The sequence below is a fragment of the Spea bombifrons genome, chromosome 8 (genome assembly GCF_027358695.1).
Source record: "Spea bombifrons isolate aSpeBom1 chromosome 8, aSpeBom1.2.pri, whole genome shotgun sequence".
Classification (NCBI taxonomy): Eukaryota; Metazoa; Chordata; class Amphibia; order Anura; family Pelobatidae; genus Spea; species Spea bombifrons.
The window spans coordinates 44,988,939-45,001,055 of NC_071094.1; the positions used below are offsets into that span (position 1 = coordinate 44,988,939).

Below are 12,117 nucleotides of genomic sequence, written 5' to 3' on the forward strand. Positions count from 1 at the left end.
TCACTTGACAAAAAAGACAGCAGGGATCACTCGGGACCGGCGAGTCTTACATCAGGAGACGGGAATTACCCCTCAACATTTCAGGTGTGTGCGTGGGGCACATGTGTATACAACACGCGAAACACTAAACACGTATGTACCGATACACGGGATCAGAATCCCCGGCGCCGTTACACGGATATCTCTCACCCCGTAAAAGGAATCACGCGGACGGCGCGTTATAAGACTTTATTTACAAAACCAATCAAAGAAAATACATTGTATTCCGGGGAATCCGGCGGCGGCCAACGTCTGCTAAACGGCGCTTCTGCCGGAGCCGCGGCACCGACGGGGAAAACAAACAAACAAACAAACAAAAAAAAGCATCGACTTAAAATACATTTTATTAACCAATTGAAACACAGCGGGAATTAAAGGGGGCAGCCGCCATTTTTATTTCCCGTATGTTTATAGAGTCAGGAACGATGACACGTTACAGAATGTTTATTAATGTGACATCATCGGGGCCGCGTTCCGACCTCCGGGGGGGGCTGACATATACGTAAGTGATAAAAAGTTACTATTTCTAGGATAATCAGTGAAAATATTACGTATCGCTTACACTTATTGCTCAATTAAAAACTAGACGGCCCCTCGCCCTCCCTTCTACGCTATTGGCTACGATGTATCCATGTCAAGTGATGAGGTCACGTTAAGAAATTCGATTATTTTTCTGCTTTAAATCTATTTTTCCCACATAAATCCATCATATATTTTATCTTTAAATCACAAACTATTCACATTTAATAAAAATGATTTTTCGACCACATACATTTTTTTTTTCTCTGAATAGCGGAATTTGTAGAAATAAATAACGGACTCGTTTATATTACCTCTGCGGGGGCTCTAGATATATATATATATACAGCAAAAAATAAACATCAATTAAAAAACCCACCCAGTCCACATTTTTAGTGACGGAGCAAAAATCTGGCATTTTTTTTTTTTATGGCGTCTTCTCCGGTAATTCGGAAAACGGGAAGCAAATTGTGGAATTTTTTTTGGCGCTTTTATTTTTTACGTCGAGTGCGGAGTAAAAAGCTGATTTGGGACAAAAAAAGAAAATAGCTGTGCAGAGTAATACTGAGTACTGCTTTCCAGAAAGGGTTAGCGCAGCCGACGCATTTCGCTTTACTTAATGTGATTCTTACGGAAAATACCACCAAAAATGACACCTGCTGGCTGTCGGCTGGGGGTCAGGGGGCAGAAGTGACAGCCCCCCCCCAGTATAGATTTTTCAGCTGCATCTGCCCCGATCTGTCACCGAATCTCCATGCTGGGGTTTTTGGAATCTTTAACTCCTTAATGACCAATGACATGCCAGGTACGTCATGGAAAAAACATGCAGTTAAGTCAGGCACTTCATGGGATTAAAAAAAGTGGACAAATAGAGATGTTTGCCGGGCGCAGGTGGTAGTACTCGGTATTATCATTTGCCGGACGCAGGTGGTAGTAATCAGTATAATCATTTGCCGGGTGCAGGTGGTAGTACTCAGTATTATCATGCACTGCGGGAATTTAACGCTGTGGAGGGTCAGCACCTTAATTCCTCCGCCTACGGACGCCAAATACCCCTCCGAAAAAATTCCCGGTTATCCGATGAGCCCTTTCCTCTCCCGCTGGGTACTCCTCTGCACCTTCATCTCTGTCAGCTGGATGTACCGGAGCACATTGGTGTCTAGAAGGAGGAAAGAGACCGTTATAAGGAGCGGGGTAACAAAGGGGGGTCAGGCAGGTATCTGTAATAAATGTAATCTTTAAAACTCTGTCTGGTCCTGCAGGGGTGGTAGATAGGCGGAGCTGCTTCCCAGCATAGGTGGTAGAGGGTAATAGAGGGTAATACAGTGCGGGTATTAAACATGCATGGGATAGACATACGGCTCCTGAATCTAAGACGAGACCAACGACTGATTAACAAAACACGGGCAGGCTAGATGGGCCATCACGCTCAGCCGGCCACAGTGATATCAGCATACGTTGTATCAGAGCAGTGATGACCTCATACCCAGCAGATATTCAGAGCTCCTCGCAAAGAGGGGCATCGGGGGAGGAGACGGGGATTTGGGGCAAACTGTTAAGGGGGAAAATGGGATTCCAAAAATCAATTTGTTTGCTCCGGAGAGAGACGGCCTCTGGGTGTCTGGGATGATTTGGGGTGTTTCGTGTGTTTTGGGGTGTTCAGGATGTTTGAGATGAGTTGAGGGTGTTTCGGGATGTCTGGGATGTTTTGGGGTATTTGGGATGTTTTTGGGGTGTTTGTCATGAGTCGAGGTGTTTGATTCGGGGTATATCAGAAATCCCCTCCTATCCGCACCCTCCTGCCCGTTAACCCGTCGCATGCCAGCGGGGCCGTACCTGTGGGCTCCCGGCTGCGGGCCTCTTTCAGGTACCGCAGGGCGCTGCCGTAGTCCCCCAGGTGGTAGAAGGCGATGCCGGCTCGGTACGTGGCCTTGAAGTTGCTTTTCTGCCTCTCGAGAACCTTCAGGCAATATTCCTTCACCCGCTCGTAATTCACCAGCTCCGACTGCAGCAAGCAGGCTGCGGCACACAGACAGAGGGCGACAGGGTGACATGGGGTCTGCCCCGCCCACTGCAGGGCGACACACACAGAGGGGCGCTACTGGTCACAGAGTCTGCCCCTCCCACTCCGGGGCAACACACACAGAGGGGCGCTACGGGTCACAGAGTCTGCCCCTCCCACTGCGGGGCGACAGATAGAAGGGCACTATGGGTCATCCAGCCTGCGCCTCCCCCTGCGGGGCGACACACAGAGAAGGGCGCTGAGGGTCGGCCCCTGCATTTGGAGGGTAACGAGCGCCGTGAGCCCTCGTAGGGTAACAGAGAGGGTCCAGCTCTTGCTGTCGGGGTCGCTGCCGGAGGGCAGAGTATGAAGGATTTGGGGGTCTCTCTATCCCACCGAGAGACAGGTAGCTGCGGCCCCCTCGCTGCTGCCCTTGCAGCTGGGTGTTGCGCCTTTTCCACCCCTGGACCCTCCCACTGCAGGGTGACCCCGGGCGCGCTGTGTCTGTTATGCGGGCAACCAACGGGCCAAATCCTCACCCTGATGATAAATGACCCCCATAGCCCCCCCAATCACCAGGGGCAGTTTGTAGGGTTAATGCATTTTACTTTCCGTGAATTCCAACCCCCAGCACCCTCAGCCATCCCCCCACCTACCGGTCAGGCTGTCGTAACACTCTATCTCGGTGGCCTCGACGCGCACCTTCTGCGCCTCGGTCAGCGCGGCCCCCTCGCTCTCCTCGTGGACCCCCTTGAGCACCAGCAGGGCCCGGTGGTACTTGCCGATGGCATCTCGGAATTTCTTGTCCTTGTAACAATGGTTCCCTTCCGTCTTAAACTCCACCGCTTTCTGGATCCGGCCCTCCATGTCCGGCTCGGGGGCCTGCGGGAGCCTCCCTCCCACCACGCCGGCCTTCTGCTCTCCGGGGGTCCTCGCCGACGGGCCGTGCGGGGAATACCCCCGAGCCTGCTGGATGAAGGCGCTGCTGTGCATCGGGGATAACGGCGGCGGATGCTGAGGATGGAGGGGGGGAGGGGAGCTTCAGCATCAGTGCATTCTGGGTACCACAGCTGGGCTCTCCTCTCTCCGCTCTCTCCCCCTCCCTCCACCGCTCTCCCTCGCTCTCATTTAACCCATAACATCGTGACATAACATCATGGCCCCACTGTACAGCGCTGCGGAGTATGACGGCGATATATAAATAATAATAATAACACATTGTACAGCGCTGCGGAGTATGACGGTGATATATAAATAATAATAACACATTGTACAGCGCTGCTGAGTATGACGGCGATATATAAATAATAATAACACACATTGTACAGCACTGCGGAGTATGACGGCGATATATAAATAATAATAACACATTGTACAGCGCTGCGGAGTATGACGGCGATATATAAATAATAATAACACATTGTACAGCACTGCGGAGTATGACGGCGATATATAAATAATAATAATAACACACATTGTACATCGCTGCGGAGTATGACGGCGATATATAAATAATAACACACATTGTACAGCGCTGCGGAGTATGACGGCGATATATAAATAATAACACACATTGTACAGCGCTGCGGAGTATGACGGCGATATATAAATAATAATAATAACACATTGTACAGCGCTGCGGAGTATGCCGGCGATATATAAATAATAATATCACACATTGTACAGCGCTGCGGAGTATGACGGCGATATATAAATAATAATAACACATTGTACAGCGCTGCGGAGTATGACGGCGATATATAAATAATAATAACACATTGTACAGCGCTGCGGAGTATGACGGCGATATATAAATAATAATAACACACATTGTACAGCGCTGCGGAGTATGACGGCGATATATAAATAATAATAACACACATTGTACAGCGCTGCGGAGTATGACGGCGATATATAAATAATAACACACATTGTACAGCGCTGCGGAGTATGACGGTGATATATAAATAATAACACACATTGTACAGCGCTGCAGAGTATGACGGCGATATATAAATAATAATAATAACACATTGTACAGCGCTGCGGAGTATGACGGCGATATATAAATAATAATAACACATTGTACAGCGCTGCTGAGTATGACGGCGATATATAAATAATAATAACACACATTGTACAGCACTGCGGAGTATGACGGCGATATATAAATAATAATAACACATTGTACAGCGCTGCGGAGTATGACGGCGATATATAAATAATAATAACACATTGTACAGCACTGCGGAGTATGACGGCGATATATAAATAATAATAATAACACACATTGTACATCGCTGCGGAGTATGACGGCGATATATAAATAATAACACACATTGTACAGCGCTGCGGAGTATGACGGCGATATATAAATAATAACACACATTGTACAGCGCTGCGGAGTATGACGGCGATATATAAATAATAATAATAACACATTGTACAGCGCTGCGGAGTATGCCGGCGATATATAAATAATAATATCACACATTGTACAGCGCTGCGGAGTATGACGGCGATATATAAATAATAATAACACATTGTACAGCGCTGCGGAGTATGACGGCGATATATAAATAATAATAACACATTGTACAGCGCTGCGGAGTATGACGGCGATATATAAATAATAATAACACACATTGTACAGCGCTGCGGAGTATGACGGCGATATATAAATAATAATAACACACATTGTACAGCGCTGCGGAGTATGACGGCGATATATAAATAATAACACACATTGTACAGCGCTGCGGAGTATGACGGTGATATATAAATAATAACACACATTGTACAGCGCTGCAGAGTATGACGGCGATATATAAATAATAATAATAACACATTGTACAGCGCTGCGGAGTATGACGGCGATATATAAATAATAATAACACACATTGTACAGCGCTGCGGAGTATGACGGCGATATATAAATAATAATAACACATTGTACAGCGCTGCAGAGTATGACGGCGATATATATAATAATGGGTTGCCCAGAACTGTACCCACTACTCTAGGGTATATTACACCACCTTCCGCCCCTTTGCTGCGTTACCTTAAAGTTTTGTGAAATAATTACCCCCGAGCCCCCCTTCTCCGCTGTCACTGACGGCACAGAGACCCCCGAGGCTCTATTCTTACATCCCAAGTGCGTTATTTTATATTTATCAACATTAAACCGCAGACTCCATCCAAACCCAAAGACTCCGCGGGGGCCGGGATCAGACGCCTCACGGACCCCCAGAGACCCGCCCTCTATTGCCCCTCCCTGGGGTATTCTGTTATAGTCACCCGAGCCAGTGATCCCTGCTGCTTCACATCACAGCTGCCACCTCTACCCGGCTCCTGGAACAGTCCTGCCAGCGACGGGTCGAATCATTCCCCTTCTACCAGCGCCTGGCAGCCTGCGGGTCCCGCTAACACCTTAAACATGAATATATCATACCCTGAATAAAATACCAGACGGACTTTGAAAGGCCGCAGCTTTATTTATTATCAAAGCTCTGACACGTAAAAAACTTTATTTAAAAACTTCAAACATACATTACGTTGTAACTCTGTAACCTCCATGACTTAGGGTCACCCCGACTACAACGCTTCCCCCCACGGAGGTTACTACCCCACCCCGTACGGATAAACCGAAATCCCCTCCGTCACCAACGGAGGCCACGCCCCCTAACCTTCCTTATAAAGCCAGCCGGCCCCCTGATTGGTTTAATGCGCTCCATAGGTGAAGCCCCACCCTCACAGTAATCAGGACCGGACCACGCGGCCCCTCCGGTTATTCTTTGTGTCTCCTTCGCATTCTGAGGGACCTCCGGGGAGGAAAAAGGGACGCGGCTTCCAAACCCAAAGAAAGAAACGATATTTATATTTCTAAAATATATCACTTTATTAACAGGTCTGCTGCTTATTTTTTTTTTTTATTATTTAATTTTTACAACTCGTACCATATTTTACATATTTCTATATACAGAAAGCGAGACAGATAGAGGGACAGCGAGAGACAGAGAGAGACAGACAGACAGAGAGACAGACAGAGAGACAGCGAGACATTAAAAAAAAACAAATGAGAACATTTAAAACATTTTTCTTTTAAAAATAAGTACATTTTTTAACCCAAAGCGGTATTGCTGTGTGACGAGCGACAGAGACAGTGGTGGGTCCCCCCCGGGGCACACAAACAGTTAATAGGACATGTTACATACTCGTCAGCTGGTCGGATTAACCCTTCAAGTGTCGGCATGACGAGGCATTGATCAGCAACCTCCTGGCAGAGAAAGGGTTAAAAAGCAAAATCCCCGCGACTATAAAGGACATTTCTGTCAAATATTTTTTCTTCGGGAAATATATATTTTTTTAAAGGGTTAATTAACGGTATCCCTTTAAATGTCCGTAAAGAAAGGCGACTGCATCATAGTTTTGAAAGCATGATGTCATAATTCAACTAAATTATAACTAAGCCCAAAAACACATTGAATCTACACGCGACACGCATGCTACATGGAAGAGGTCCGGGGGGGGGTCGATACATAAAAAGAAAAAACCCGTTAATGCAGGCGGATTTAACCCCTTACACACAGAGGGACCGGAGCACCTGAAATATATCGTGTATCGCGCTCCGGGGGTCCGTCTCCCCCCGGCGGGTCATGTGACCCCCGCCACGGATTCCCGTCTCAGTCCCTGTTGTTGGATTAGAATATTTGGCGCCGTTCTTTCTAAATGTTTCCGCCATCAGCGTTTGTCCGCGGGTCCGGCGGGCGACGTCTCCCAAACGTGCTGGGTGGACCTCCTGGGGTCTGAAGACCACCTCTGCAAAGTCCTGGATCTCAGGCAGGTTTAGAGGCGGGTGGACAGAGCCCCGATGTGGCGGATGAGGTTCTTCGGGGTCAGCGCCGGCCCGGCGCTCACTTCCAGCTTCTGCGGTCGTGAATACTTCTGCCACGACGATTTGAGATCGGCCCTGAGGGCCGACCGGGCCATGAGCTGCTGGCAGCCGACCAGCTGAGCCTCGCTGAGAAGGAAGAGAGAGACAGACAGAGACGTGTATCAGAATCCTGCTGTCAGCGCGATAACACAGAACCTGCCGGCACATCGGCCCCATTCGGCCCCCGTCTAGTCGCCCGTTTCTCCTGCTGTAACGACTCAAACCTTAATCAGCCGTTGGTCTCGTCTTAGATTCAGGAGCCGTATGTCTATCCCAGGCATGTTTAATACCCTTACTGTATTACCCTCTATCACTTCTGCCGGGAGGCTGTTCCCCTTATCTACCACCCTCTCTGTACTATGATGTCATGCTTTAAAGAAACTTAGTTTAAAAGGGACATTATGGAAGCCGGGATGTATGAAGAGAAAGGAGCGAGAAGCCCGACCTGTAGGAGTAGAGAGGGGAGACTCCGTCGGGCATCGGGGGCCCGGGTTCCGGGGATACTGTCAGCGCCAGGCGAAGGGCCCCGGAGGCCAGGAGGGCCGCTTCGATCGTCAGTCCTTCCGCCTCGAGGAGCGTCAGTTCCATGAAGTACATGGCGATGTACAGAACCTGCGGGGCCCGAGACACGAACATGCGCGGTCAGAGAGAGACGTGCACTAATGAGGCTCCCCCCCCCCCCAGGAGCAGGGAGACTTACCTTCTCAGGGCAGTTGGCAGCTATGGCGAGGAGCCGCAGGAAATGCAGCGGCTGCGAGTACTGCAGCTGAAACCGCAGCCGGTGCAGAACCTTCTTCTCCATCGTCAGCAGCTCCTTCTTGGTGAAGGCGTCTTCCATCATGAAGCAGAGCTCGGCCGGCTGCGGGGCAGAAAGGGGGACACGTCACAGCAACGGGGCAGAACCCCGACCGAGAGCCTCACATTCCTTACCCTCTACCACCTCCGCTGGGAGGCTGTTCCACTTATCCACCACCCTCTCAGTAAAGTAAAACTTCCTTCCGTTCCATCTCAGGCTCAGACTCTCTAGCGTTAGATTCCGCTCTCTTCTCCTCCTTTGAAATAAATTCCCTCCTGACCTTTATTAACCCCTTTATGGATTTAAATGTCCCCCCCCCCGGGTAATAAAAATGTAAATGTCTAATTGCTTATTGTTACTCTCAGTATTGTACAGCGCTGCGGAATATGATGGCGCTATATATAAAAAAGTAACAATAAATAATAGTAATAATAATAATAATAACAACAACAATAAATAAATAATAATAAATAAATAATAATAATACTAATAATTATAAGGCGATACAAACACAGGCGGCCGCTCCGCTTCCAAACATTCTAATTTAACCCCTTAAGGACCAGGGCTATTTCACAGATCCGCAGCATGTTTTGTGCGTTTTGCTGTCTTTTTCCCCGTTCTCTCCCCGTTCGCGTTTAACGAACCCCCCGCACATTATACAGATTCGGTCTCTAAGAGATTTTTTATGAAAAAAAAAATTTAAAAAAATCCAACCCTACAAATGCGCAAAAAATGATTTGGGGCTGAAAACGAGAGGCGGGAGACGGCGCTTAAGCGGGATCCTCGCGCCTCATTGGCTGTAGACTTACTTGGTCGTTGGTCATGAAGGGGTTAATTCTCATTCACCGACAATTCTCCCCGATATTATCACCAATTCACGCAGCAATAGCTCCCATCTGTCCTAGACTTTGACCATTCCTCACCGGGGGGGGGGGCACACACACACACACACACACACACACGTGCTTCCCGCCAGCCCATACAACCCCGCGACCCCCCCGCGACAGCTCTAATGACACCAAACGGGGCTAAGCGGGATTACCACCCCCTCGGGGCTTCGCAATATCATTCCGAGACTAGATTTGGCGGCTGCCGGGAGAAGGAAAATCATTCTTTGCCCGTTAGATTGCTAGCTCTTCGGCCGAGCAGCCTCCCCTAGGGCTTTTATTTCACGGGTCGTTTCGCTGGCGCCCGAGCTGACCTCCGGAATCAGAGGCTCCTCCATCTTGCAGGCGATGTAGAGGCAGCTGGAGGCGAGAAGCTGCAGCTTGTTGGTCTGGATCTTGTGCACTTTCAGGTAGGAATTCATCAGGTAAACAGCGAGGTAGAGAGTCTCCTCCTCCAGCGCCAGGTACTCCTGCAGGGGACACAAAGAGCAGACTGAACGCGGCCCCCAAAACCAGTCCTGGGGGCCATTCAAGTATAAAATGTCAGAAATTAGGAGAGGGAAGAAAAAAAAGACAGTAGAGGCATGGAAAGGACTGCAGGCAGAGGTGGTAGCATAATTAAACCAAGTGAAAAAAATCCATCAAGTCTCAGGACCAACGTTTAGAGCCCCTTTTCCCAACATCTGATGGAGGGACCGCCGAGGTCACAGTAGTAGTACTTACATGCACCTGGACCACCCAGTCCACCAGGACGGTCCGCATCTCCGGGGTCACCGATTTGGGGATGTCGAAGGATCTAAAGATGCTGCCAGACTGGCCCTTCTGGGAAGACACGGGAGCGCATTAGACGGCGATTAACCCCTTAGATACCCACGAGGGGGTCCCGGCCCCCCTCACCATCATCCACGTGAAGATGTCCACGGCGTACTCCTGCTCGATCTCCATATCCATCCGGAGCATGCTGCGCGCCAGCTGCCCTTCCCACCGCTCCGAGAAACAGGGGCCGGCGGGGGCCGCGGCGGAGGGACTGGGATTCCGGCGGCCGTCGGCAGATTCAGGAGCTGTGGGGGGAGGGGATTTATTGACTCCGGGACCCAACATTTTTCACAGAAAACACAAAAAATTTAACATTTTATTCGATTTCCCCTTTTTCTCAGTGCTTTTTTTTTGGTGTTGCTTGTGAGACTGTTGCCATAGCAGCAGAAAAACCCAACCCGTCCATGTAGTTTTTCTGCCGAGGAAACCCCTTCATCTCCGGAACGTTCTTAACGAGAACCCCTGAGACGATTAAACTATTAACCCCCGAATAGCCCATCGCAAAGATTCTTGGCTCTAATACCCGTCGCCAAGGAAACCTTCGCTTGTCATTATTTAAAGATACATTTAATGGAGTCACCTGTATTCAAGCAGGGAGATCACCCATAACATACTGGGGGCAAAAGCACCGACTGGGAGTTTTATATAGAACCACAGCGGGGGGATGGGATGGGACGGAGTCAGATCCAGACTGTGAGACCCCCAGAATCTGCCCCTTCATCCCCGAGACGCCTGGGCCGAGACCCCCCCCCCGAGACCTCTCAGACCCCATCCAATGGCGAAAGGCGTAAGAAGAACGGCCTCTCACCTCTTTTCTCTGCCGGATTAACCCCCGCAGCAGCGACGACTCCCCGAGAACTTAGAGCCGCAGATTTCTTCTGGAGAAGCAAGAAAAAGAATCCGAACCGGGTGAACTTAACCCTTTAACCCCCGCGGATCATAGAGCGCCGAGCCTTTAACTTAACCCTTTAACCCCCGCGGATCATAGAGCGCCGAGCCTTTAACTTTACCCTTTAACCCCCGCGGATCATAGAGCACGGAGCCTTTAACTTAACCCTTTAACCCCCGCGGATCATAGAGCGCCGAGCCTTTCACTTAACCCTTTAACCCCCGCGGATCATAGAGCGCCGAGCCTTTAACTTAACCCTTTAACCCCCGCGGATCATAGAGCGCCGAGCCTTTAACTTAACCTTTTAACCCCCGCGGATCATAGAGCGCCGAGCCTTTAACTTAACCCTTTAACCCCCGCGGATCATAGAGCGCCTAGCCTTTAACTTAACCCTTTAACCCCCGCGGATCATAGAGCGCCGAGCCTTTAACTTAACCCTTTAACCCCCGCGGATCATAGAGCGCCGAGCCTTTCACTTAACCCTTTAACCCCCGCGGATCATAGAGCGCCGAGCCTTTCACTTAACCCTTTAACCCCCGCGGATCATAGAGCGCCGAGCCTTTCTGTACATTCTATATATATATATATACACACACACAGTATATACACGACGGGATCAGCGATGAGGACTCGGCGGCCTCCGATCTCCTTCATTATGACTCCATTCTTCTTCGTTCCCCCTTTGCGAGATACATACTAGCCAAGCGTCCCCATTCAGTTAAGCCAATTTTTTGTCAAATTTATGATAATCCACCCAAACTAGCGACTAGTAAATGTATTTTATTATTACGGCTTCTGCCCGGAGGCAGAAAATGTGAATAAACGACCTTTTAACCGATTCCTCCGTTTATCTGACCGAACGAGCCCCCCTGAGCCCCCCGGAGCCGATCTCACCTTTTTCTCCCCGGTTTCTCGCACGATCTGGTTGCTGTCTTTGGTCTTAAAGGGTTCGCGCTTTATATCCATCGACGGTCAGCGAATTATCAGCCGATGACGCCGCTATAGCAGGAGAGATGTACGTTATACAATAATCCATTTACCCCTCTCCCAATAGACGTTTTAGCCCCCCTATTACTCCAAGTACCCCTCCTGTTACCCCCATAACCCCTATTACTCCAAGTACCCCCCCTGTTCCTTTAAGGTTTATATACATTCCCTTTAAGCGCTTGGTAAGGACAGCTGAGTTTAATACCCCGGGTGGGGGGGGTTACTGGGATTATGATGCGTAAGGGGGGG

At 49.3% G+C, this 12,117-nt stretch overlaps 2 protein-coding genes across 2 annotated transcripts; both read right to left on the bottom strand.

Moving 5' to 3' along the window:
* Window positions 1-1,399: 1,399 nt before the first annotated feature.
* TTC9B (tetratricopeptide repeat domain 9B) lies at window positions 1,400-3,571 on the bottom strand. Its single transcript, XM_053473358.1, has 3 exons — window positions 3,217-3,571; window positions 2,395-2,577; window positions 1,400-1,717 (listed from the first exon to the last, which is right to left on the bottom strand). The coding sequence occupies exons 1-3, from the start codon at window positions 3,551-3,553 to the stop codon at window positions 1,632-1,634; spliced, it is 606 nt and encodes a 201-aa protein (XP_053329333.1). The 5' UTR covers window positions 3,554-3,571; the 3' UTR covers window positions 1,400-1,631.
* Window positions 3,572-7,405: 3,834 nt separating this feature from the next.
* CCNP (cyclin P) lies at window positions 7,406-11,847 on the bottom strand. Its single transcript, XM_053474138.1, has 8 exons — window positions 11,776-11,847; window positions 10,801-10,870; window positions 10,074-10,237; window positions 9,900-9,998; window positions 9,491-9,646; window positions 8,194-8,352; window positions 7,939-8,105; window positions 7,406-7,580 (listed from the first exon to the last, which is right to left on the bottom strand). The coding sequence occupies exons 1-8, from the start codon at window positions 11,845-11,847 to the stop codon at window positions 7,406-7,408; spliced, it is 1,062 nt and encodes a 353-aa protein (XP_053330113.1).
* Window positions 11,848-12,117: the final 270 nt, after the last annotated feature.

Bases quoted from the DNA above. Each gene is read 5' to 3' on its own strand.
- TTC9B (XM_053473358.1), bottom strand. From the start codon at position 3,553: ATGCACAGCAGCGCCTTCATCCAGCAGGCTCGGGGGTATTCCCCGCAC. The intron at 2,578-3,216 runs GTAGGTGGGGGG...TGTGTGCCGCAG, and splicing joins GTGTTACGACAGCCTGACCG to CCTGCTTGCTGCAGTCGGAG. The intron at 1,718-2,394 runs GTACGGCCCCGC...TCCTCCTTCTAG, and splicing joins CCGCAGCCGGGAGCCCACAG to ACACCAATGTGCTCCGGTAC.
- CCNP (XM_053474138.1), bottom strand. From the start codon at position 11,847: ATGGATATAAAGCGCGAACCCTTTAAGACCAAAGACAGCAACCAGATC. The intron at 9,999-10,073 runs GTGAGGGGGGCC...GTGTCTTCCCAG, and splicing joins ACATCTTCACGTGGATGATG to AAGGGCCAGTCTGGCAGCAT. The intron at 7,581-7,938 runs GTCGGGCTTCTC...CTTCCTTCTCAG, and splicing joins TCCCCTCTCTACTCCTACAG to CGAGGCTCAGCTGGTCGGCT.